This window comes from Populus trichocarpa, chromosome 13 (genome assembly GCF_000002775.5).
Source record: "Populus trichocarpa isolate Nisqually-1 chromosome 13, P.trichocarpa_v4.1, whole genome shotgun sequence".
Taxonomy (NCBI): domain Eukaryota; kingdom Viridiplantae; phylum Streptophyta; class Magnoliopsida; order Malpighiales; family Salicaceae; genus Populus; species Populus trichocarpa.
In genome coordinates, this window is record NC_037297.2 from 7,975,552 (window position 1) to 8,003,435 (window position 27,884).

A 27,884-nucleotide genomic window follows, 5' to 3' on the forward strand; every position below is an offset into this window, starting at 1 on the left:
TTAGAGGTATCAGGTTTTCTGGTTTTCAAAGCAAAAAAACTGACCTAGACCAAACTGGACTGATTCGGTTTGAACTGATATTAGATTCAGTCCGAGTTAAATTTTTCAGAAATTACAACTTCCGGTTCGGTTGGGATTTTTGGGTCCAAACCAAACCATGAACACTCCCAAAGCATGACCATACAAAGCTTCAAAAATGAGCTTGTTAGGAAAAGTTGTAGAAACTTCTCTACTAAGAATGCAACACTCAACATTGATGGTCCAAATCTAAACCAATAACCCCAAGCCCCAAGTCTTCATGACATAACCAAGGTGAAGCATAAGAGAATATAGAAGAAAGACCTCAATAGTCCAAGTAATGTTTAGTAAAAACTGCGCATAGATGTCTAAAACACTAAACCCCCTATGGATGATCTTTAAGTAATTTGAGGGTGGAAAGAATAATGGACCAGACGATCAACATAGCATCAAAATGATGCCTTTTAAACCCAAACATTGAAAAAAAAACACTTTTAAACACAGTGCAAATGCGATACCAAACACAGCCGTAATCTAGCACACTAACGCATGCAACTGACTCTTTTAAGAAAGCTCATACGCAACTCCACAATGAGTGATCAGGAACTAAACTAAAAAAAAAGATATAAACTCATGACCCAATGAGCACAGTTTCGGACATGTTACATTTACAAGGTTGAACAATAAAAGGAATAATCTCAATAGCAGAAAGCACTTAAGTTGGAATTGGACTTACCTTTCCACATTTGCAATGAATCAAAACTGGATGATCCCGCACAACTGGAAACAGCAGAGCAGAAGACGTGCATATTTAAGATATATAACTAGGAAAAGAAGGAGAGGTAGATGGAGGAGGCATTCAAAATAAATAGAAGTTTTCTCTTACCAATTTAAGACTTTATGAGCCTCCACCCGTGATAGCATTCGTCTGAATTTCTGAATTGAAATAGAAGTTCTCTTACTATGGATGATGCAAATGATAATTAAGATATCACTATTAAAATTTCTACTCATATACTAGTAGAATAGTAGTATAACAAGGAAAGGATCTTGAAAACAAAAACGATAAGCTTGCCCTCTTGCCTTCGATTCCAAACTGGAAGAGCTTACTACTATGAGCATCAAGAAAGCCAGTATTATCTTAAGGATAAGACTCATGAAATAAGTATCTGCTCAAATGTCAAATAAAAACTACTAATTTTAGGGTTCCAAGTGGAGGGTTGAGGGAACATTGTCAGCAAACAGCTATAACAGAACATTATCTACAAACAGCAATATCATCATCATCATCATCAAATAGTATAGCAAACAAAATATAACCGAAAAGAGCGGCAACAAATTTGAAAAACACCCATTAACATAACCACATGATAATCATATCTCTAGTATAAATTCCACAAACCATCAGAATTTTTGTTTTTTTTTTCCGCAATACCATCATCATCAAAAACATAACAAAATATAACCGAAAAGAGCGGCAACAAATTTGAAAAACACCCATTAACATAACCACTTGATAATCATATCTCTAATATACATTCCACAAACCATCGGAATTTTTGTTTTTTTTTCCGCAATACCATCATCATCAAAAACATAACAGCAACAACATCATCTAAACACCACAAACATACCCAGGAATAAAAATAGAGAACCAGAAAAAGAAAAGGACATGATTAATAATATTATTTCTTGTAATTAACTTCACTTCTTGAGGCTGCCTCTAACACCAGGACGAGATTTGGAAGAATCAGCAGCAGAACTAGCATGACGATTAACAAGCTTGTCTTCCTCAAAAGGGATTTTTGGGTGTCGAGCATCATGATGGATCTGCATACTTTTAAGATCAGGAGCTGTCGTCTTGCAGTGCGGACACTCGTATTTGGCATGACCTCCTTTCTCTTGTCCTGTCCTGTCTGCGACCCCTGCTTTCCCTCCCCCTCTGTTTGTTGTCGCCGCATCTAATTTTGCAGCGAGCTCCTTCGCCGTGTGCTTCTTTGGCTTTGCCTTTCCAGTCATAATTTATTCGCTTTGATTTGCTTTCTTGCAAAAACCCTAGAGGAGGAGGGGCTTCGCTTATTAATTGAGAAGGGGAGGCTGGCTTGTAATCCTTGTATTAGATGCCTGGGTTCCTTCTTTGTTTATATATACAGTCAGTAAGGCTTATCCGCAGCTCTTTAGGGTTGTCAGTGTTACGGTATGTTTAGGTTCGGATGCCTTTGCCTACGTGCTGCGTTTTCACTGGTTGGAGGCTTTGTTGATTTTTAGGGTTTAGGCTGGCTGAGTGTTAGTTTGGCCTGGAGATATGGTAATTTTTTAAAAATATATATTTTTAAAAAAATATAAATAATACACTAAAAACTAAAAATTTATGTTTTTTATTATGATCATGTTTTTAATTTTAATTAGAATTTAATGGAATTAAAACTAAATTATTAATTATGTTATCTGAAAAAAGCAATCACACATTGTTGATAAATAATTTGATTATTATTAAATCAAACTTATCATCTTCTTTTTTCTTAAACCTTGACAAGTGTTAGAGAGGAGATAAAAAATTACAATACCCAATAAATTTGACTGATTAATAGTTTCATCAAAACATGAAATAAGGATACTTGTGCTCAATAATAGCTCATAAATATTCTATTTTATCTATTCTACTTTTCTTTTCAATATTTAAAAAAAATTATTAAAATTTTCAAATTATGAATATTAAATTTATAAATCATTATCGAACTTTTTAAATGATCACATGTGATTTTAAAGAACTAAATATTTTCTAAATTATAAATGTTAAATATTTTAAATAGGAATTGCTTCACAAACCAAGATTTTATCATTTACCCTTAATATATTATTAGATTATTATTTTTAAATTTAATATTTTTCAGTTATTGATTAAAAAAAAATTATCAAACGCATATATTTTATTGAATGATAACTAATTTTTAAATCTTTAACATAATGATTTATTTTAAAATATCACATGTAATTTTAAAAAAGAACCAAATAAACTCCAGAATATACATATTGAGTTGAAAACTACTTAAAAAAAAAAAATTATCATTAAGGAATTATTTTCAAATACAAATCCCAAGAAAGAGATTCCTTGGATAAGTGGATAAATTTCATTTCTTTTAAATGCTTAAATTAATAATTTTATTTCATGTAAACTGAATATAGAATTGATTCCTTCTCATCTCATGAATCCAATACTTATTCTACTCAAATCAATAAATAAAATCTTTCTTTTAAAGCAAACTCGAATATTAACTTCCCACTTAAATAAGTTAATGAATTCCTTCTCTTGAAGGGAAACTAAAAACCATTTTTTAATAAAAATATGAAATAGAAAAATTAATAAAGGAATAATAATGCACCTAAAAAAAACGCCCTCTAAAGATGATTAGCGTAGAATATTATTGTTCTTTTAATTTAGACTCTCTCCCGAGGCATCTTATAGAAAAACTTCACCCCAAATACTACCATGGTGGGTCTCTCCTATTGGAAGGGGCCGGTTAGCATGCTATCATTGAAAAGTAATGCACAAACAATTGTATAACTTGAAGAACAAGAACTTAAAAATAAAATTTGAATAGAGAATATTAAAACTAAATAAAACTTTATTGACTAAGAATTTACAAGATAAGAATAAATAAAATTCTTATTAAAACAAAAGCTAAAAGAGTTCAGTCTTTTATTGTTCATATTCACATTTCACTGCAGATTTGCATATAAAAATAATTATTTTTTCTTTCACAATTTAAATCTTATAGCATGTTTTCAAGAGTGATATGATATTTTTTACAGGCACATTTGCTATTATAAGATTGAATAGGAGTAGAGAAGTCTTTTAATCTTTTATTTGTACAATATAATATCTAAAATATCATCAAAAGTTGAGTTTCCTTAACTGTTACAATAGAGGCGTATTCGGTTTCTTCTTCTTCTTGGCACAATGCAACTAAACTACCCATTGAATTAAAAAAATCTATAGTTAGAATTGAGGGGCTTTTCGGTCTTTTTGTTATGTTTTTTTCCGTTAATATCATGTAAGATCAGGAGCATTTATATATTTGCATAAATTAAATTTTAAAAAAATAAAGAAAAGTTGTTGGTCCGTGCAGCGCACACGCTAACATGTGGGAGGCGCCCCATGCTTTTTGGGCAGCGTATGTGGCATCTCGCAGCTGCCAAAAAAGGTTGACCACCATCTCTTATGAAGGATAACACTGAGGCACATCCACTAGGGTGACACATGTAGGCTATACCACAATTGTTAGGTGGCGGTTGTATTTTTTTTCCTTTTTTTTTTCCTGTCTCTTCCCCTTGGAAAGCATGTTAGTCCAGCCAAAATTATTAGTCCTCCATTTTCTTTTTTATTTTAATTATGGCTCTCATTTTTTTTTTAATTTCTCTTTATTTGTTTTGGGTTTTTTATTTTATTTTATCCATTAGCATTTTGTTCTATTTGGTATTTATATCAAATTCATTCTTTTGATTGTTATTTTAAAAAATATATATGTTTTCAATATCATCCCTAATCATTTGATTTTTTTACCCTTATTCTTTTAATTATTTTTTTCTTGGTTCCTTCATTGAAATTAATTTTTTTTTTAATTTTATCCTTCAACATTTAATTTGTTTATAATTGGGCTTCATTAATTATTTTTTGCAGTAATCTCAGTCTCATGATCGGATTATGAGTATGAAATTTTAACTCGAATCAATATCAATATTTGTTTTTTGTATTTTTATCACCAATTTTATTTTTTGATTTTATCATTCAATAATGAGTTTATTAAAGATTAAACATCTTTTTTTTTGCTTTGATTTTATGACGATATATTGGCCTTGTGGTTCGAGTCATACATTTACATCATTTTATAATTTTTTATTTTTATGTCAAATTTGTTTTTTATTTTTTTAATTATTTTTTTACAAGTTTGTCATACCAACTTAGATTGGGTCGGAACCTTTTTATTTTTCAATTTCTCTTTTGGAATTAAGATCTATAACTTAGCCATGAATTTTTCTTTTACTCTAAAACTTGTTGGCAGAATTTTAACATTATTTTTTAGGTTACGAAAGAAATCGACTATAGTACTTTCTATATTCTCTAGAAAATTACTTGTTTCTTCCTGTATTCTAGACTTTAATTTATAATGTTGAGGACCCTTATAAAATAGAAAATAAAATCAATCAACTAATATAAAATATTGGAAGATCCTTTTGATTATTTTCTCTTAAATTAGAATCTTGGAATCTTGTGGTCAATTTCTTCGGTTTTTTAATTTTGTAAGATCTCTTCCTTTTCTTTTTCACTTAAATGAGATATATAATTGGTGATTATTTAGATATCTTTATTAAATATTTTAATGTAGCTCAAGTCAACTATAATCTTTTCAGTTTCCCTTGAATCTCTACTTTTTATGGAAAATGACCATGTAATCAATAAAAAAATCTAAAAAATCTAAATTAAATATTTATTTAAATTAATATTATGTTATTTATGATATGAAAATATTATTTTTTAATGATTATCACAATACTCGGAACCATCCCTTTGCTAGTTATCGAGCAAAGAGAAACAAAGAAGGAAACATAAGCCCAAAAAACGACTACTTTAATTATTCCTATACATATGCCGCTTTAACAAAATGTCTTTCGGTTACTTTTAGCATGTGATTGACCAAAATTGAAGAGTCATGAGATCACGCATTAATGAATTAGCACAAAATAAAAATACTGAGTCATCTTAATTATAACTCGAAGATATGTAAAAACTCTCATCAAGAAGATGAAAGGCTCAAATCTCATTGGGCTAAATTCTCCTCTAGTTTCTTGTCCATCTTTTTTTTTTTAGATTAATATGGGTGTCCGGGTTAGTTTGCGCATACCTTCACTAATTCCACGGGCCCCGATCATGTAAACTTCCTGTGATTCTACGGTTTGTGGAACTCGAACTGGTAATTTTTAAGAAACAAATTTATGACCTAATCAGTTGAGCTACACCTCTCAGAACTTCTTACTTACTTGTCCATTCTAATATATACACGAGGTGGGTGTGAAAAGAATATGTATATTCCAAGTGCTCAAAATGCAATATTTAAACTTATATGAATCTGAGTAACAAACTCAACTCAGAACTAAGCACTAACTTAACTCAACTTCCAAGAGTAAGAAGCTTAAAATGCCACTTACAATTTAACAATTATTGGTTTTCTGCTTAATGAACTAAAAAGCTCAAGTCTTTAATAGAAACAATTTAACTCTTTTAAAGTGAAGAAATGATGCAATCGGAGCAAAAGGTAAAAGAATGATATATTTACTATAGGTGAGGGCACTAGCTAGTCTTCTTAGGGGGGAAACTAATAGTCTTCTTAGGAGCAAAAGGACATATTAATATTAAAATAATCATTTGTTATCATCAAAATTAGAAACAAGGTTTACACTTGGACAAATAAAAATTTAACAAAGTAATTAAGATTAAGTGTGTATATGCATGCAATATCTGATTTATAAATAAATAAAGATATTTTTTATTCCAGAAAGACAATAAAATTTTAGAAAAATTCTTTTTTCTTTCCAATCTAAATCTAATCATGCTCTCTCCTGCAATGAAACAAAAACTCTTCCATTAATAGAATAAAGTGCAGGTGATAAGTTTTATTTTATAAAAGAGAATAATAAGAGTTTTTTGTTCCAAAAAGACAATAAATCTCAAAATTTTGTTTAATTCATGATGTCTTCATTTCGGATTCTTCAAACTATATAAAATCAAACAAGTATCTCTACCAATAAATTTAAAAAAACACCATTTCAAACGTGTTTTCAAAATATATTTATAACAGATTTCATTTAAATTTGAATTTAAGACATTTGTAAACTTCAGCGTCAAATGACCACGCCATTATGTGTAAACCATAAGGAAAACAGTCAGATAACTTTGAACTTATTCTTTAATATTGTACAGATCCTCGTAAAATCTGTTCATTAGTAGTATGGTACATTGGAGCTTGTCTCCCGCAAATGATTCTATCTTTCACAGTTGCATGTGTAAGAAAATATTGAAAAATTGGAAGAATAAAAAAAGTGCGCAGGAAAACATGGTACAAATAGATGTTTCAAGAAAAATCTGTATAGATGTAATCCGGCATATCCTAAAGCATGCAACTGGTGTTTTTTAAGAAAGCTCATACGCAACTCCACAATGAGTGATCAGGAACCAAAACAAAAAACACAAGGATCCTCTCAGAGCTCTTTTAAATGGACTTAATTTTTGGCTTCTGTATACTCTCTTCCTGGTAAAGTAACCTCCTCTTGTTTGAGCCATATCCTTGATACTGGTATATGATGCTGTATAGACACTGCCTCAGGCACATTACTTCGAAGGTCTCAATAAACCTCAAGTCAGTGGCCCTCCATTTCACCCCAGCAAAACGCTGGTATTCCTCGAAAACTGAAGACAGGCACCAAGTTTGCAGTTTTCTAAAGCAACCCACAAGACAACCTGTCCGATGCTGCATCAAAGGGAATAGATGGTGAGAATCTCTAAGATTAACAACCGCAAGTGAAGGTAAACAACTAGGACGAGCATTTCAAGGACGGTCTTAAAGGCTATAAGACATCTAGGCTACAGGATCTGACCAGAACCCATCATTAGCTTCTTTTTTCACAGCATATTGAGTTCTTATTTTGGAAAGAATAAGGATTTATTGAATAATGAAAAGGAGAAGAAATGGCACTAATGTTGTTGAAAATTGGAAAAAGGTAAACGGACATTATAAGTATATGAAACAGCACATCTGAACTTCATAACGGCTCTTCATTTCACCTAATTAAATGTTCATACTGGGATTTTTTTTATTATTATTTTTAAAAAAAAGAGAAGATTACGCCTTCTTCCGGGAGAATTAACTTAGTTTTCAGAGCCATTGGAGCCAGAAATGTTGCAAGTATGTAAGCAACACAAGTCAAACTAGCATGAAGGTGAAATGGTGTATGCCAATGGAAAGCAGCTTCACAAGGGGAAAAGAGGGAGGCAGACATGTATGAGATGAAGAAAAAAGAAATCAAATCATTTGAATATCAAAGGGAAATTCATATGAAGATGAAAACCTTCAGCGCCCAAAAAATAACAAAGAGAAAAAACAAGGTGTGATTGATTGAAATTGTTCTCTAATATATTTAACTCCATTTGATTGAATAATAATAATAGTAATAAAAGCAGCAGAAGAATGCATATGACGAGACTAGTGGCGGCAAAGGAAGGGAACAAAGATTTGGATAATATGGGGGGGGCTACATTTACATTGTTAAACAATCTCAATTAAAAAAAAAAAAAAAGGTAGGATGGAATTGGACTAACCTTTCCACGTTTGCAATGAATCAGAACTGGATGATTCCTCACGTCTGGAAACAGCAGAGCAGATATGAGGCATTCAGATGTATACAATTGTATAGTTGAAGATTGAAATAAATAAATTTTAAGTACTTACCAATTAACACTTTAAGAGCCCCCGTTATAGTATGGTTGGGAATCGACGTAGAAGACGACTCCTGCAAGTTAGTATCTCAGTATCACCATGACAGTTTATCAAGTTTCTTCTTGGAAACAAATACCATCATCATAAACTCACCGTTTTGCCTTCTATTCCAAACTGGAAGAGCTTAATATCATGAGCATCAACAAAGTCCATATTCTCTTGTGGATAAGCCTCTGGACACAAGTATCTGCTCAAAATCCCATATCGATCATAAATTAATTATTTTCTATGATATTTAAAAAAACAAAAAAACACAATGGAAGGCATAATAATACATGATTGATCGAAGATTTAGGGTTTCAAGGAAACCGAAATTGGAGGGTTGAGGGAGGCCAGATCTGAAAATGCCGTCTTCTACCATGGAGAAATTGGTTGGCGGTACCAAAACGTCGTCGTTCTCCTCAACATCCACTATCATCATGCACATTCCTTCCTCTTTTTGTTTACAAGAGAAAAAAATAAACACAAAATCAAATCAGAGGAAAAGAAAGGAAAGACTGGGTGTCTTGTTTTATTTTATATTCACTCTAAAACAAGAACGCAGGCTTTCTTCAAGCAACGGGCTTCTTTTTCTCTCTTCTCTCTCTCGAGAGACAGATTGAGATAGGAGTTGCTGCTGCTGCCGATGTTAAAGAGGCTACGAGAGAAACGGGGGGTTTTTTTGGATAATAACATTGTACCATATATAAATAAAAAAAAGGGAAAGAGGGAGGAGCCACTGCGAGGCGGCTTTTACCTGGACTTTGAATTAAATTGATAGAGATCCCCTAGCCATCACTTTCCGTCGAGGATTATAATTCATACCCTTTGAATTAGTCTCTCTTTATTATATATTTATTGGGTTATCTAGCCTGCCCTGGTGTCCCTCCTCCTCCTCCTCCTCCTCCTCCTCTCGATACGCTTTTATTACATTACTGTTTTTAATTCCATCTAGTTTCATTTAAAAACAAATCCTATATTTCAATAAATGCTAAAATATGGTTTGTTTGGATTTAAATGACTGATTTTTCATTCAAATAGTAACACTGCTACATGTTCGTCGTCTGGGATTTTCCTATAAGATTTTGTTTGTATTACATTAATTAAATAATGAAATTGAAGCAGGGGACTGGTACAGTTTAAAGAGGTATGAATGTCTTCAACCAATCTTCTTAAAGATAATTAAGGTATTTAAGATAATTAATAAAGATAATTAACAGTTGTATTAAAAGTTGAAGATCAAAATCAATATATTGTAGCTTTTAAAAATTAGCTGTAAAACCATGTGCGGAATGGGTTGTGATGTTGACTTTTAACTGTTACCAAACACTTCAGGATTTTGCTTTTGGATGAAAAGCCACGTAAGCTTAAAAAGAAGCCAAAAGCTGTGATTCCATGAACAGGCACTTCATTTTGATAAACGAGGTATCATTGTGGATTTGCACTGCGATTCATTTTTTGGTCCCTCTATCTTTTTTATCCTTCATTTTTCTTATTTTATCCGTTTATATTAAATTAATTTAAATTTTAACTTTTTATTTGTTTTGGTTGGTTTGATATTACCTACTTGAAGTATAAATAAACAAATTTAATTCTCCATTGATTCAATGCTAGATTTGACAAAATTATATATAAATTTATTGATTTAAAACAATTAAAGTTACGGGATCAAATCTGAACAATAAACAAATATTCAACTCTTTTTTTTTTCTTGTAAGAACTAGGGACTAAATTGCACAAGCAAGGAAAATATTCAGTCCCTTTTTTTCTTTTAGGTCACTCAATTTTTTAATTTTTAATTTGATCCTTTCATATTGAGTTTATTTGGAATTGAAATAACAATTTTTTTGACACACGATTGATGCTCAGTCTTGCAAAGTTAAATTCAATTCTATCAATCTAAAACAATTAAGGATTGAGGGATTAAAATTTGAAAAAAAAAAAGAGTCAAGGACTAGAGTGAACAGGCGGTGAAAAAGTGGCCGGTGCATATAATACACGTGAAGGAAGTTTTTGCGCTCTCTTGGGTCTGCAGACTCGCGCCTGGGATCTGCCTAGGTCTGCTGACCCACGCCTGAGGTCTGCAGACCCTCGCAAGGGTTTTAGACCCACGTTCCGGGGTCTGGCTTTAAGAGGGGGTCAAAGCTCTTAGACCTGCCGTTGCAGTCAGACCCACTTAAATTTGGGTCAGACAAGTTTAATATTTTATTAATATTAAAAAAATTATTATTTGTATTATAAATATTATTATTATTATTATTATTATTATAATTAATATTGTTAATATAATAATTAATAAATTTGAAAAAAATATTATTAATATTGTAAAACAACCATAGATTTGATTTGAAGGGTAAAATTATTATTATTATTATTAAATTTGAAAAAAAATATTATTTCTATCAAAGAAAAACCATAAATTTTATTTGAAGAAACTAAAAAATATAAAAACTTGGGTCAGACAAGTTTAATCTTATAATTAATATTATAAATATTATTAAATTTGAAATAAATATTATTACTATTTAAAAAAACATAGATTGGATTTGAAGGGTAAAGTTAATTATTATTGTTGTTATTGCTGTTGTTTTTGTTGTTGTTATTTTTATTATTAACTTGGGTCCGACATCCCCTTCCTTATCTAAGAAACTTGGAGATGGAAAGGGGCGCCTGACTAAAGTTGCTTGGGTGTGGCAATGGCACAGACCCAGGTCATTTGGGTCTTACAGCCCCACACCCGGGGTTTGCAGACATGCGCCCGAGGTCTGCAGACCCTCGCAGGGGTTGTAGATCCGTGCGCCTAAGTTTGGCTTTAAGAGGGGCCCAAAGCTCTTGAGCCTGTCGTTGCAGTCAAACCCACTTAAACTTGGATTAGAAAAGTTTAATATTATTATTACTATAAAAAAAACATAGATTTGATTTGAATTGTAAAATTAATTATTACTATTAACTTGAGTTTGACATCTCCTTCCAGACCCAAGAAACTTCGGGCTAGAAAGGAGCGCTTTATCTAAGTTGCTTGGGTGTGGCAGTGGCGCAGACCCAAGTTCCTGCGGTCTTACAGCCTCGCTTGACCCAAGACTCTAATATAATATTAATAATATTATATTAATTTATAAATATTAATATAATATTTATAAATTTGAAAAAAATATTATTAATAGTGAAAAACAACCATAGATTTGATTGGAAGGGTAAAATTAAAAATAATAATAATTATTATTATTATCATTAATAAATTTTAAAAAAATATTATTACTATAGAAGAAAAATCATAAATTTTATTTGAAGAGATTAAAAACTATAAAAATTTAGGCCAAATAAGTTAAATATTATTATTAATATTATAAATATTATTCCTGGGCCTGACGCTGCAGCCAGATCTAAGAGCGTTAGGTGTGACTGCAACGTCAAGTTCAAGAGCCACGTCATAGATTTTTTGCATGCAGACTCAATATATTTTAGATATTTTAAATATTTTTTTATGAAAAAACATTATTCAACGGCAAAGCACAGACTAATTATTGACTATTTCACATCAATTATATGGCCGAAAAGATCGACTTCTTTGCCATAACTTGAAAACAAAATTTAGCTTATACTACAAGAGATTTATTGTGCCCATGACACATAGTAGATTTAATTAACGAACTTTTTTTTATGAAGAAAAAATAAGAAACATACTGAAGCCATTTTAGTACTAAACCAAGTAATGGGACCATATGATAGGCAACATCAGCAATTGAAGCTTGAAATTGCAATATGATTAGGTAATGAAGAAAGCTTAACTAGAAGTGCAATAATTTATCTTCCTTTGAATCCTTGTGATTCTGACACGTGCTGATTCTTGCCCCCTTTTCAATTCCTTCTTGTTGTTGTCGTTTCGTTGCACGGAACCCAGAATTGAAAGTTGTTGAAGATGACGTTTTCGATTATCTTTTTGTCTGTCACTATGGGCGGGCATCCAGAATTGAAGAGCAGCTAGTTAAAAAGAGAGGCGTCATGTAATGGAAGGTTCTTTTCATCTTCCTCCGCCGGCCCCAACGAGTCACCACCGTTTTAACTCATCTTAAGATTATTACGTGAGGAGTTTTCTCTTGTTCTTTACTTATCTTATAGAGCTTGTTTGATATTGTGGTAACTGTTGTGATTGTAATTTGAAAAAATTATTTTATAAAAAATACTTTTAGTTGAGGTTGGTTTGAAAAAAATAGGTGTTTGGTTAAAACTGTGATTGAAATTGAGGTTGAACAAAAAATAGTTTAATGTGTTTGGTTAAGAATGCTTTTGAAATTAAGGTTATAATATATATTAATATTGATGGTTTTTAATTTAAATATTATAGATTTAACTATTGCTATTACATCATGAAATAAATAGTACTTTATATAAAATATTTCTTATTGTTCCATTAAACTATCCACAATTCCATCACGTATGAAATATATCCGACAAGAACTACAGTTTTCACAAATTTTTTAAGAGCGCAACAACATCAGGTAAAATATAATCAGGAACAAAATTGAGATTGCGATCAAATTCTGTAAATGCGGCGTCATCAAGCGATCTCCGTCTAATTTATGTAGTCATTGAATAATTTTTAACACTAGTTTTTCGAATAAAACACAATTAAAAATAAAAAATATTTTTTTTATTTTGTTGGGTCGGACCCGGTTCAATGCATTTTTAGCTTTGATAAACCTAGCTGACCTGAGTTTTATATCTAACTGGATGAAAATTAATTTAATTAAAATTAATCAATTAAACAGGTTAATTTATGAATCAATTAAAATTAGAATAAAACTTAATTTAACTTTAAAAAAATTATATCAAAACTTTATATTTTAAATTAATTTGAGTTAATTCATCAAACTTGTAACTTTAATGTAGAATTATTTTTATTTTTTGAATATCATTATTTTATAAAATAATGATATAAGTAATAAATACAAATAAATCTTACTCATAATAATTAAAAAAAATACCAAGTATTTCGGACTTCCATGTGCTGGTTCAAGCCCTCAGCAACAAAAGCATGGTATTGCGTTAATTTTAAACACATGAACAGTGGAGCATGCTCCACTGTTCATCCATTTTTCCATCTCAAGAAGCAGCTCTTTGCTGCTTCTTGTAACTTGCGGCTATGCTATAATTAATGGTGGGATCCATCATTAAAAAATTGTGATAAAAACATTATCAAATATTAAAAATTATAGCTGTGGGTGAGGGGTGATCCTGACCCACCGCCAGAATACCAAACAACCACTTAATATATGCTAGATGGACGATGCAGCAAAACTACGAATCCCAAGACCCGTGATGAAATTAATATTTATATTTATATAATGAAATTAATATTCATTATCCGAATCTTCCTTCCTAAAACACACACCACAACATCCAGGCCAAATATATATTGAAGACAGGTGTACAAATGACATTATTGATGTGTTTTGAGCGCATTTACTGAAGATGTCACAATCTAATGAATGTTAAAACAAAATATATCACTTTCACTCTCATTATCCGAATCAATTATGAGTTCCTGTGTGGTAAAAGATCTATGTGCATGGTTTATCAAGTGATGTCGTTTTTAGATCTTTAGATTATAAATTATAGTGATTTTTCACCCCTCAAACTTTGAAAAAACCTTATAAATCCACATCATAAAACTCCTTACCAACAAGATAAGTGCGTGAATCTCTTGTGTACATTTCAGCAATACTTTCATTCTAAAACAATTTAAACTTATACATCAGATGGTCTCTTTTACTATCTCAGCCTTGATCCATACCTCCTTGGAAGTTTCGCAAGTACTAATCCAGTTGAACTTATTTTCACATAGGGCATATAACTTTGATATTGAATTGTATTGTTTTTAGGTCTCCTTCATCTCACTCATTCACTATTTTGACAATTGTCTTACCTTAAACTAACAGAGAAGTAAGTCCATGCACTATAGTTCTTCAAAGTTAAGAGTCAAATATGCACTAAATAAATTTGTCCATCCTGATTTTCTAATAAATAAAATCTAAGCCAATGAAATAAGGAGATTTGTTGATATGTGATGCAACCATATTATTCGATAGTTTTATCCATATTCACCTTGTATTTTGTCTATGTTTTATATATAAAATGCCTTGATATTCTTTATTTTGTGTTTTAAAGACACTTTTGGATGAAATATTCAAAAAGAAGTAAATTGAAGATAATTGACATATTTGACTTCCAGTCGATGTTTAGTGCAGAGCTTGAGCTCTAGAGGTCGAAATGAAGTGGTTCTAGTGGAATTGGAAAGCTAACATCCATACTTTTCTATACATATATGGCAAGAAAATAAAAAGAGAAAGAACATGGAAATCGCAGCTTTCAAAGACAAATCTCGCATTTTGCCAATATTGATCTCTTCAACCATTCCGACTTGAATATCTTGAGTTAGAGAAGTTCATTTGATACAAAATCAATTTTGCTGGATTCCTGACTCGAAGACCTATCAGCCTACCAAATATCAACATAAACTATTGACGAGTTAGTGCAAAGCCAATTATGCGAGATGCCACTCTGTTACTGGGTTGCTGGCGGAATGAGGGAGAAGCGACTAAGCAGTATCCTGTGAGAGAGAGGTGTCCACGTGAATTAGCCTTGCTGCCTTGTCTCTCATTAATGGAGAGCCAACTATGAGGGACATGGACAATGGCCAGAAGGAAACACCAAACTTTTGTTTTTTTGTTTTTATATTTTTTTTTGGTGGGGTGGTTGCGTACACTGTTGTTCCAGGTTTTTTTTTTTCTTCTGCATAATGTGATTTATTCCACTTTATGTAATGTACTCTCCTGATTTTTTTTTTAATGTCCTCTCTAGGGTTTCTTTGTAATGGCCTTCGAAAAATAAAGTCCCAAACAAACTCATTCTCTACTTTGAAATTTGAATTTGATTAAAAATCAAATTCAAAAAATGATAACTATAATTATCTTAATGATAAGGAGAAAATGATAGAACACGCTGTAGTCTCTAGTTTTTCACAAGTTGACAAATCACACAAAATTAGGTTATAACAGTTGCCCCTCTTTTAAATGCTTACGGTACAAAGGCATTAGAAAATTCATTTTCTTTTGACTTTGTATAGTAAGTTTTGTAAAGAAAAATAAGCGTGAAAACCCTTCCTCTTCTTTTTTTTCTGATTTGTTTTTGTTAAAAAAATGGTCTAATTGTTCCAAGCGACCCACTCGATGGTAAAATGCTAGGAATCTTGCAAGTGGTCTAATTGTTCCAGACAACCTGTCCAATTGGTGAAAAATACAGAGAGAGATTTCTTTATTTCTTTTTTTTTTTTTTGAAAAATACAAAGATTTTTCAAAGATGGTCTCATTGTAAAGGGTGACCTACCCAGGTGGAAAAATATAAAGAAAGGGTCTCATTGTAATGGGTGACCTACTCAGGTGGACAGATACAAATATTTTTCAGAAGGAGTCCCATTATAATGGATGACATATCTAGGTGAAAAAATACAAAGATTTTTCAGAAAGGGTCTCATTGTAATAGGTAACCTATCCAGGTGGAAAAAAAAGAAAAGAGTCTCATTGTAATGAGTGACCTACCCAGATGAATAAATACAAAGATTTTTCAGAAGGGGTCTCATTGTAATGGGTGACCTACCGAGGTGAAAAAAATACAAAGAAAGGGTTTCATTGTAATGAGTGACCTACCTAGGTGGAGAAATACAATGATTTTTCAGAAAGGATCTCATTGTAATGGGTGACCTATCCAGGTGGAAAAAAACAAAGAAAGGGTCTCATTATAATAAGTGACCTATCCAGGTGAAAAAATACAAAGATTTTTCAGAAAAGGGTCTCATTATAATGGTTAACCTACCTAGGTGGAAAAATACGAAGATTTTTCAGATGTGGGCTTATTGTAATGGATGACCTACCCAAGTGAAAAAATATAGAGATTTTTTAGAAGAGGTCTCATTGTAATCGGTGACCTACCCAGGTGGAAAAATATAAAGAAAGGGTCTCATTGTAATGGGTGACCTACTCAAGTGAAAAAATATAAAGATTTTTCAGAAGGGGTCCCATTGTAATGGATGACTTACCCAGGTGGAAAAATTCAAAGAGAGGGTCTCATTGTAATGGATGACCTACGTAGGTGAAAAAGTACAATGATTTTTCAGAAAAGGTCTCGTTATAATGGATGACCTATCTAGGTGGAAAAAAACAAAGAAAGAGTCTCATTGTAATGAGTGACCTATCCAGATGGAAAAATACAAAGATTTTTCAGAAAAGATCTCATTGTAATGGTTGACCTGCCCAGGTGAAAAAATACGAAGATTTTTCAGAAGGGGTCTCATAAAGAAAGGGTCTCATGGTAATGGTTGACCTACCAAGGTGAAAAAATAAGACGATTTTTCAGAAGGGGCCTCATTGTAATTGGTGACCTACTCAGGTGAAAAAATACAAAGATTTTTCAAAAGGGGTCTCATTATAATTGGTGACCTACTCATGTGAAAAAATACAAAGATTTTTCAGAAGAGGTCTCATTATAATGAGTGACCTACCTAGGTGGAAAAAATCAAAGAGAGGGTCTCATTGTAATGGGTGACCTATCCAGGTGGAAAAATACAGAGTTTTTTTTGGGTGACCTAATTCTCATGGGTAGCCTGCCCAGGTCATGAATTTCTCAAAAATGAGAAAATTTTCAAAAGTATTTCCAATTTTTGGCCATTTCCAGGTGGCTTTTCTTTGATGGATCCCATCAGGGATTTCTCTGGTGAATCTTTGCAAAACACATTGTTCAATGTCTCAAAGTTTAGATGATATGCATGCATTTTTACCTGATTTGAAATATAGGCCCCCATTTTTTCTCAATTTTCTTGTTGCTTGATTGGTGAGGACTTGTTATCTCTGATTTGGGTCATCTTTATCGTTTGGCTTCGAGCCCACTTGAGTTAGCTCATGTAAGTATTTTTCAAGATTTGTTACACAACTCAGCCTTCATGGTGCCCATCGTGACCCATTTGCTTGCTAGATATTTTCTATCTCGTTGAATAATTTGAGAGGATAATTCATTATTCTCTTATCTCATTGCTAAAAACACTTGGTGTCATTTGTTGAAATGATCAAGCTACCTTTTGTAAACTACAATGCCCCCTTGTCTCATTTTAAAAAATGTTTCATTTCTTATGTTTATCTAGAAGGGATCAATTTTTCTTCTAAACACAATGTTGCCCCCTTGTACTGGTCATTGCCTCTAAGTGTGCTTTGTAAGCGACTCAAACAAATAATGATTTTGAGTGACCATTATCTCATTTCTCTCCTTTTTAGTTTGGTGAAGGAATATTTGTCTATAATGAATCTTGAAATCTCGATCTTATGTTTTGAAAACAAAAATTGTTTTGAAGTGAGTTTAAAACAATTTACTTTTGAAATCTTGCAACTCCTTAGTTACTTTTTTTCTTGGAAAAGAGATGATTTGCTCTTGTGTTGGCAATATTTCCATTGGTGAAGTTACGTCATGAGGTGACCTTCTGTTTTTATGGGTTTCAAAGTGAAGGGCTCAAGAGAAAGCTCGAGGTTTTGTTTGAGAAAACAATTATCTATTTTTGAACACTCATTTTATCAACATAAATAATAATGAGTAACTTGTTCTCGATGTCATGACTTTTATGAAAAAGTACTCTTTGCATTTTAAGAGCATTATTTATTTTTTCAGGTTACTTGCTTGCTTGAATAGAAATGACTTCTACAGACATATAACATAGGCTGTGGTTATTGTCTATGAAAGAAAAGGATTCATAAGGCTCAAAGAGTGTTTCAAGGTTTCAAAGACTAAGGATCACTATCAGTAGTTCGACTCTTTATGTCTTTCATCTTTTATTTTGCCGCTCTTTTTTGATTTGCCCTTTTTCATTGTTTTGGATGGGGCATACTCACTTTGTTTTGGCTATCACTTTTTCTTGTGATTTGGGTATGCCCCCTAGCATTTGAGTTTCTTGGGCTCTTTTGCCTTTTTGGCTTTCTTACGGCTTTTCCTCTTCTTTTTTTTTCATTAAAATTTTCACTTGCCCCTAGTGTGGGATATGATTCTAGTCGGGGGTTTTGATGAAGGAAAATTTATTTAGGCTAAAAAAAAAGACCACAAGGAATATATTCATTTTAAAATGTGAAAAGAATAACAAAGATTACCTTTTTCTCATTTCAAGCGCAAACAATTAAGATCAATAAACTTTTACCTCGTTCAATGTGATGGTTTGGTGTTTGCAAAGAGATGCATTTCATGAGTTTATGAGCAACGAGTTCACCATATACCATTATTCATACATTTAAAATACTTTGTTCACTAGCTTGTACATGTCTGTATATTCTGGACTGCTGGTTTTCCAGCTTTGTCTCATTTTGATCTATAAAACATACTTACATTTTGATAAAAAAAAAAATACTTGGTTCAAGAGTCATGTTGTAAGGGTGACGATTCATTTTCTATTCGTTGACTTTGGTTTAGAGTTTAGTCACCTCAATGAAGGAGTTGTTTAATTCATATGTCATTCTACAAGTAGAATATCAAAAATATCATTTTAAATAAACATCAAATTATTTTTGAAATCAAAATGCAAGTTTAATTTTTTAAAATTCCACTAGGAAAAAGATTTTGGTAAAAGCAATGAATCACTTCTATGAGATCACGCGAGGCTTCAAAAGTGTATTTGTGAGTTTTTAAATGGAACCAACCCCCTTCAAGATATTTAGCTATAAATAAAAGGAAAAGATACAATTGAAGGACAAACTCATTATTTCTTTGAATTTTTAGAAAAAGGGGCTTAACAACAAAGACCTCATGCTAACATCTTGAGCTATGATTACTAGCAGGGTAACACATAAAAGGGTTGAACACTTAACAATCATTAAATGAAATTTCTAGAATCTTCCAATCGTCCCTCTCCTATGAACTCCTCGACAGGGGCACCTTTCCAATAGTCAGTTGAGGTTACGCATAGACCAGTCTTGGTTTAATGACACTGTGGCTTCATCTTCAGGACGATTGATCTCTAGGTGTCTTTATTTTGGTAGTTATTTCTCTCGTCTTTATAACCACTTTTGATATTATGAACCTCAATTTCTTTTATTTTTCAAATCAAACTTTTCTCCTCAGCCGAGTGAGCAATCCTTCCCAAACGGATGGCTTGTTTAATCCTTTCAGCTATAGCAACCAGGTCAGAAAAACATTGTGCAGAGCTTCCCACCAGGTATTCAAAGTATGGTGCCTTGAAAGTGTTGGCAAACAAATTGATTACCTCCTTTTCTAACAAGGGAGGATTAACCCGTGTAGTTGCCTTACACCACATTTGGGTGTATTCTCTTATGGACTCGTTGTCTTTTTCCATAGCTTGCAAGATTGACCTATCAGGGCCTATATCCACATTGAACTTATATTGCCTAATGAAGGCATCAACTAAGTCCTTCCACTTTTTTACCTTAGTATTGTCCAACCGCATACACTAAGTAAGGGCAACGCCACTCAAACTGTCTTGAAAAAAGTAAATCAATAGTTTCTCATCATAGACCACTTTAGCCATTTTGTTGCAATATGCCTTGAGATGAGTTACAGGGCATTGAGTTCCTGTATATTTGATGAATTCAAGCACTCTATTTTTTGTTGGGATGATCACGTTGGGCACCAAACACATCTCAACAACCTTTATATGATCATGTAGGCTAGTTCCCTCAAATGCCCTCATCCTTCGCTCTAGGGCAACCAATTTATCCAGGTCATCTTTTTTTTACCATCTTGTCCTTTTGAGATTCCTTCATTACAAGGTCAATGGTAGATGACATTCTTATGGGATATCATGGTTTAGAAAATTGGGAATATATAGCCTATTGAGATTCAAATGACACCTCATTTGCCCCCAGATCTTGTGGGCTTACGAGCATAGGTTCAGGCTGAGCTATAAATTTTGCTTTTTTGGATTTAGATTTCAAGGCCTGTTCGAGTAGGCTAGTAAGCCTTGTGACTTCTTCTCTAAAACTTTCCAACTCTTTTTAGTGTTGGGCTTCCAACTGGGCTCTTTCTTCATTTTCTATTTTTCTTTTTCACAGTCGAGTGTTATAGGTGCGTTTCAATGGGGAACCTATATTTTAGCCTAGTAAATGAAAATTATGCAATTATGCACAAGTGATGATGCTATCAACAAGGAAAATGCAGATTTAATATGGACTCACCCTTCATGGGTTCATGGGGTGGCAATGGTTGTTTATTCATGGATATTAAAGACCTGATGTCATCATCATGCCAGCGAGGGGATCCTTGTCCAGTCTTGCTTAAGTTTGAGCTTTTGATAAACCTTTCGGCATTCAATTCAAATCAGTCCCCTTCTGTCAACTGTAATAACTTAGACTCTTGTATTCTATGTGACAACCATTTGTCACCCGTCTTGGAATTCAAGATACCACATGTTAGGCTAGCCATAATGAGATTACATGAGGTACAACCTAGCAGGTCAGTTCTAGTTGTTAAGTGCATCGCGGTGGTATATTACTATATAGTCTCAAAGGGTCTTTCCCATGCTTAGTGATCATCCTCGAAAGGCCGATATGAGACTTACAAGTAGTGTGAAGATAGAGGTCCTGAGTAATATCAAATTGGCATATCAACCACCATCGAGTAAACAATCAAGCGAGAGTTGGATGATTTCATGAGTCTTACCCAGTCTAAAGCCGTTGGGGTTCCATTACTTCCCCACTTATCCTAAATTTAACGTGTGTGCTTTTAAAGTGATGCATGACAATATAAACAGGGATGCATGCTAAAGCAGTAAAGACAAACAAAAAAATCGAACAAACAAACAAACGAGATAGCAATAAAAAGACAAATAACAAAGCTTAGTTCTAAAAGTCTCCAGTGGAGTCGTCATTCTTTAACTCCCGGACATCAGGGCGACCGATTAAAAATTATTCATTGGAAAAACAACAAATATCTAGCATCTTTTTTTGGGGGAAAATATCTTGTTTAAGGAGTTGCTACCTAATATTATGCTCACTAGGAACCCTAACTAGTTAATAGAGATTCTATAGAATGAGACTAGTTACGCAAAATGAAAAATACTATCACCCCTTAAGCGTCCTACCTGAGGGAGACTGCATTGTTGATTTTTTCTAAAATTGCTAAGAATTTGATTTCCTCTTTTTTTGGTCTTCCTACAATGTTCTTGACTCTAACGCTAGTGAACTACTCACGAATATTTCCAACTCTAGCGTTGATAAATATTACACAACCCAAAAGGTATGGTACTCCTGAATCTGGTGCTAGTGAATAAATCCGTAATTTTTTTTTAATTTTAGAAAACTATTTTTTTTAGCTTGATCTAGTCCAGCTGTACGGGATGGGCTAAACCCGGCCAGCCTAGCTGGGTTACTGGTCCGGTTTCTATCACGTTGTGCAAGCATGTGTGAATTATAATTCATGCATGCTTGCACAGTAACTGGTTAATTAAAATGCAAGAAGACAAGGGAAAGAGGCAAACTCACCTGGTGCAGCTGCGGGTGAAGGCGAAGACGATGGTGACGATCAGGTAACTGCTCACGGTTGAAAATCCCACTTGTTGTTCTTGGTGGTGTTGTTGTCCTGGAGTTGCATGTTGCTGTTGCTAGAGGGAAACTTGCAGTGCTGGGCTTGTTGAAGATGCAGCACTGGTGAGAACAAAAACTGCATGGTGAAGGGATGTCACGGTTGAGGATGGTGGCTTCTGGTGTTGCTGCTGGTGGTGGTAGATGGTCTGCTGTCGTTGCTGGACTGTGGGGGGAAAAGAGGAGACGAAGGCATCTTCTGGTCGTATCGATGGAGATGAAAGGACGAAGGTTGACAAGGCAACCTCCTGCTGCTCCTCGCTCACGGTGCAGAGGAGATGACGCCAAACTGCTGTTACATGGGTTGCTGAGAGGGAGAAACTGCTGACGAGTTAGTGCAAAGCCGATTATGCGAGATGCCACTCTGTTACTGGGTTGCTGGCGGAATGAGGGAGAAACGGCTGAGCAGTATCCTATGAGAGAGAGGTGTCCACGTGAATTAGCCTTGCTGCCTTGTCTCTCATTAATGGAGAGCCAGTAATGAGGGACAGGGATGCTGCTTTTGCTGGTTTTGTTAGTTGCGCGGGGACGATGGCCGGAAGGAAACACCAAGCTTTTTTTCTTTTTCTTTTTATATTTTTTTTGTGGGGTGGCTGCGTACGAAGTTTTATTTACAGTGAAAGAGTTTCATTGTTTATAGGAAATAAAGTATCAAATAAATTTATTTTCATTTTTAAAATTTAAGTTTGATTAAAAATTAAATTTTAAAAAAGATAACTATTATTATCTTGATGATAAAAAGAAAATAACAAAACATATTATAGTTCATAATTTTTTTACAAGTCGACAAATCACACTTTTTATTAAAATAAATTCGTAATCTTTTATTTTTAAAATTTATTCTCTGTAAAATTAAATTAAAAGCCACCAAACTAAAATTGAGTTATAACATATTGAATGCCAATATTTCATAAGAGAATTAATGGCATCAGCCAAGCTTTTTCTTATTGGAAAGTATTGAATTATCTGCATCTATAACTGTAGAATCTTTTACAACTAGAATTGTAATTGAAGACACCACTGCAGCTAAAGATATTTGGCTAACCTTGCAAGCTACCATCATTAATCATGCACAAGGAAAGAGAACTTTGAAATCTTATGAATTAATCTTTTTTGTATATCTGAAATCTGTTGCAAATAATTGCAACAAATATTGACCTCATGTAATGCACACACATTGTCGTATTCTTGGAAAGAAATAAAAAAACAAATCTTCATTTAATCATCTTTATTTATTTCTATATGATATTAGAGTCATAGACCAATGCCAATAACATTATTTTTTCTTCTTTATCATGTCAGTCCTAACCTCATCTAATCCCTAGACAAACCATCCCTCCTTTTTCAGTCTTACCTCATCCCTCAAAATCACTAAACTAAACCGTCTCAACTATCCTATTTGGAAAGCTACCACAATTCCATATCTGAAAGGCCAAAAGGTTTTTGACTATGTAGATGGTACTCTGAAACAACCATTAAAATAAATTACTAATGATAATGGAACACAATCTCTTAATCCACTACTTGATATTTGGGAAACTTGGGACAACTTAATTCTTAATTGTCTTAATGCCTCTATTACTGATGAAGTTCTTGCACAAGTTACTAACTACACCACTTCTCATAAGGTGTGAAAGGCTCTTACCACTGCTTTTGAATCTTAATCTAGAGCTTAAGCAATCCATATATGATCTCAACTCTTTACAACCTACAAAACTAATCGGACATAAGTGAATATTTCATGAACATCAAATGACTTGTAAATAATCTTTTCATTGCTGGATAACCTTTAAAGTCTGATGATAACATCACATACATTCTTGCTAGTTCAGGACCCAAATAAGACTATGTTGTAACCACAATCTCTACTTGTGATGATTCATTTATATTGGAAGAGATTTGCTTTATGTTACTTATTAGCTATATATTCATCACCATTCCCAATCTATTCCTATCTCTTAAACATCAGTTCATGTTATGAAAACCACCTGCCTACGGAAATCATTGTCATGGAAATTTCTTTCAAACAAATGGCAAGGGTGTAATTTTAATAGCCAATCTCGTGGTCTTGGTAGAGGTACTTCTTCACCCTTGTAATTTTAAAACCTGGTGCCAATTATGTGACAGGTCTGTACATATTGTGTCTAAATTCTATAAACATTATGATCCTCTTTTCTTGCTACCACCTCTTCACCCCAATACACAAGCTTATCTCTCAACTTATCAACAATAGCAGTCATTTGCCCAAGAGCGACATTTTGATTTAGGAGAAATGCACTATCTGACAAAAAATATTGACACTCATCAAATTCAAGCTGGTGATGGTTCAAGTTTATGTATCATTCATATTGGTATTGCCTCTTTATCAATATTTTTGAAATCCTTTGTTTTTGATAACATTCTTGCAATGCTCCAAATAACAAAAATCTTATCTCAATTCAAAAACTTGCTCATGATAATAATGTTTATTTTAATTTTCATGACACGTACTTTTTCATTAAGGATTACTCGAGGAACATCTCCATAAAAGCTATACCAAAGACGTGTCGTATTATTTTGTGCATCCTCTCCAATAACTTACTCATTATGCATTTGTTGGTGTTCATATTTAAGTTTCTGATTGGCATCCCAAATTGGGACTTGTATCGTTTTGCATTGTCAACCAAACATTGAACTCAAATAAGATTCCTATAGCCTTTAATAAAAGGCACTATGTTTGCCCTAATTTTGAGATGGTCAAAAGACACAATCTTCCCTTTTAAAAATCATTTCAACATGTCACCAAACCCTTAGAACTTATCTTTTCATATGAATGAGGACCTAGTGTAGTTACTTCTAGTTATAATTCAAGATACTACATGTGTTTTTAGATGATTACATCAAATTTATTTGGATTTTCCACAAAAAATAATCTAAAGTTGAAATTATTTTTCTTTAATTTCAAAAGTATGTTGAAAGGCATTTTGATATCAAAATTAAATCGGTTCAAACTGACTAGGGTGATGAATTTCACCATTTGTATAATTATTTCAAATCTTCTAGAATTAAACATCCCATTGCATGCCCTTACACTCATGAACAAACAAGTTCTATTGAAAGACATCATCATCAAATTACTAAAGTAGGTCTTGCTTTATTAGCTCACTTGTATCTTCCACAACAACATTAGAAAAACACATTTTAAATGACAACATATATCATAAATCGATTACTTACAAAATTTTTAAAGAATAAATCACCTTTTGAAAAAATTCTACCAAAAAAACCAAATTATGACTTCATGTATATTTTTTGTTGTGCTTGCTAGCCTAATTTATGATCATGCAATCACCATAAAATTCATTTTTTCTAAAAAGCTTAGTATCTTTGTTGATTATAGTCTCTAACATCATGGTCACATATGTCTTGACTTTTTTATAGAAAAAATTATGTTTCTAGACACATAGTCTTTGATGAATCATTCTTCCCATATACAAAACTTGGCTTCACCTATTGTCCTCCCTAGTCAGATATAATTTCTGTCATATTATCTATAAACCCTCCACACACACGTAATGTATTTTTTTTTATATAGGTATTGAAATCTCTCCACCTATAGTATCATCAACTATATTTGACTAGTTGCCATATGACTCAATCATGATACATCAACATGCAGATGTTATCAATAATATAGAGACTTATGCTCCCTCAAACTTAAGCTTTTATTGCTGACCTATATTGTAATGCTACTAACTTATAAACTACACAACCCTTAATAAATTGACAGAGAAGAATTATAAAGTAATTTTTTTTAATCACTAATATTGTTTCAGCCAAAAATTTGGCAGAGTTTTCCCTTATAACTAATCTATTCCAAGTTATCGACAACTTCATTGCACAACTAAAAAATATTTCATTTACAGTCCAATCATCCAGAACCTCTCAATATATCATCACAACTTCAACTTAACATCCTTAATGAGAACTTATTATATGCCATAAATTAGTGAGAAGATGTTTGTAATTTTTAACTGAATATGTTAGGAGATTTATATTAGAACAAACATGCTTAAAACAAATATGAAAACATCCATCTTTAGTGTTTTAGCTTGCTAGTTAGTATTTCTAACAAATATACAATATAACAAAAACATACATAATGGTAGTATTCATTTAACTTTAATACATAAACATATGATACAAAATGACTTATATAATTATATGTTTATTTACACATATGCTAAACCTAAAAAGTAGCGCTAAACAAACTATATAGTCAACTTAAGTGTGTGAAGGACCTAATAAATTTTAATCATGGAAATTGTTAGGTTACATTTTTAGCATTGGATAATAAAATAAAATGTTTAGTCATTGTTCTTTATGTATATAATTCACACACAAGACTAGTAAAAGTTTTCGGCTTCCATTTCGACTAATGCCACTAGCCTTAGCTAGTCTATAAACAATATCCCAGTTATCTAGGCATAAATGCCACTAGCGTCTGTTGGTCTATTAACCAACCCAACCATCTAAATATAGATGCTACTAGCCCCGAACTAGTCTAAGTAGATTGTCTCAGTCATCTAGTTCTCATATGCCACTAGCATATGCTAATCTAGATAGATTATCCCAATTATCTAGTTTCTAGATGCCAATAGCCCTTCGACTAGTCTAAATAGTTTTCACCACACTTAAAAGTTAAACAATTGTGTCAGAAAGAGATTGTATGCAAAATCTTTAGAATTCTTACATAACTTAGTGAGGTAAACATCACCTATTTAGTACCTGTTCTTTAGCTAAGTGGGTCCTAAAGTCTCTCTTGCATCAGTAAGTGTTTTTAACCATCATCATTCATGTAAGACCAATTTTTAGACATTTAAAAAATGCCACCTTCTCCATTTCTGAATTTTTTCTACAATTTTGTTTTGTTATACATATTTCCCACATTTTAAATTATAAATTTTGAGTGCAACTCTAATAAAAAATTTGATAAAAACTTTCATTCCTTTTCATAACTTTCTTGGCCGAACCCTTTACCAATTCAAATTCAATTTCCCTTTTATCATTTCTTTTACTTGTTCTCGTTTCTCTTTCTCCTATGTTTATCCTGCTAAGTTAAACATCAACATTATATCAATGAATGTTAGAGTTCTTAATTTTTCCCTCTTCATCTATGTTACCCATTTAAACATTATTAACAAAACATAACCGTTATCAACTTTTAGATTCTAAATTTTATGCTTATACCCTATTTGCTTTTAACCCTTATAATCACAGTCTTTCAAATAAGAAATTATACAAAGTCTAACTCCTCCTTCACCCATTAATTTTAACAAAAGTAACTTGTTTAATTGCTTCATATGTTGTCCTTTTCTTTTTATCATTAGCATACTATGTCAATTTGCTCAAGTTTCACACACACACACACACACACACATATATAACCTAACATTATGTCTTACAAATGCTATTTGGGTACTAAGCCAATCTTTTCTTTTTTACCCTATGGTCAAACCTCCATTGGAAAGGGCTGTAGCATTCGTCTTCTCTATTCCTTTTAAATTTAAGCAATTTTCCCTTTAATTCATGTTTTGACCCCTCCTCCCTATAACATAATTCTATATAGATTACATATTAAAATAAAGCATTATAATCAATTTCCTTCCTAGCTAGTGTAACCAAAACCTTCCTTAAGGAAGAAATATGCACCTTTTCCAATCTTTTTTTTTTA

At 32.6% G+C, this 27,884-nt stretch overlaps 2 protein-coding genes across 3 annotated transcripts; both read right to left on the reverse strand.

Moving 5' to 3' along the window:
- Positions 1 to 1,503: 1,503 nt before the first annotated feature.
- On the reverse strand, positions 1,504 to 2,167 carry LOC7477691 (protein METHYLENE BLUE SENSITIVITY 1). The gene has a single exon (XM_002319240.4). It carries the CDS (start codon positions 2,035 to 2,037, stop codon positions 1,723 to 1,725), a length of 315 nt encoding a protein of 104 aa, XP_002319276.2. The 5' UTR covers positions 2,038 to 2,167; the 3' UTR covers positions 1,504 to 1,722.
- A 4,798-nt stretch (positions 2,168 to 6,965) lies between these two features.
- Positions 6,966 to 9,492, reverse strand: LOC18104237 (tyrosine-protein phosphatase DSP3). 2 transcript variants are annotated; one of them, XM_006375990.3, is made up of 6 exons: positions 9,307 to 9,492; positions 8,846 to 9,005; positions 8,664 to 8,757; positions 8,523 to 8,583; positions 8,393 to 8,436; positions 6,966 to 7,544 (listed from the first exon to the last, which is right to left on the reverse strand). In XM_006375990.3, exons 2-6 carry the CDS (start codon positions 8,995 to 8,997, stop codon positions 7,287 to 7,289), a joined length of 609 nt encoding a protein of 202 aa, XP_006376052.1. In that variant the 5' UTR covers positions 8,998 to 9,005; positions 9,307 to 9,492; the 3' UTR covers positions 6,966 to 7,286. The 2 variants fall into 2 exon arrangements, with proteins under 2 accessions (XP_006376052.1, XP_024439056.1); XM_024583288.2 differs by lacking the exon at positions 9,307 to 9,492 and having other exon boundaries at positions 8,846 to 9,265.
- Positions 9,493 to 27,884: the final 18,392 nt, after the last annotated feature.

Excerpts from the sequence above, each read along its gene's own strand:
- LOC7477691 (XM_002319240.4), bottom strand. The coding sequence starts at position 2,037 with ATGACTGGAAAGGCAAAGCCAAAGAAGCACACGGCGAAGGAGCTCGCT.
- LOC18104237 (XM_006375990.3), bottom strand. The coding sequence starts at position 8,997 with ATGTGCATGATGATAGTGGATGTTGAGGAGAACGACGACGTTTTGGTA. Across the intron at positions 8,758-8,845 it reads CTAAATCTTCGATCAATCAT|ATACTTGTGTCCAGAGGCTT; the intron begins GTATTATTATGC and ends GATTTTGAGCAG. Across the intron at positions 7,545-8,392 it reads TTCATTGCAAACGTGGAAAG|CATCGGACAGGTTGTCTTGT; the intron begins GTTAGTCCAATT and ends CCTTTGATGCAG.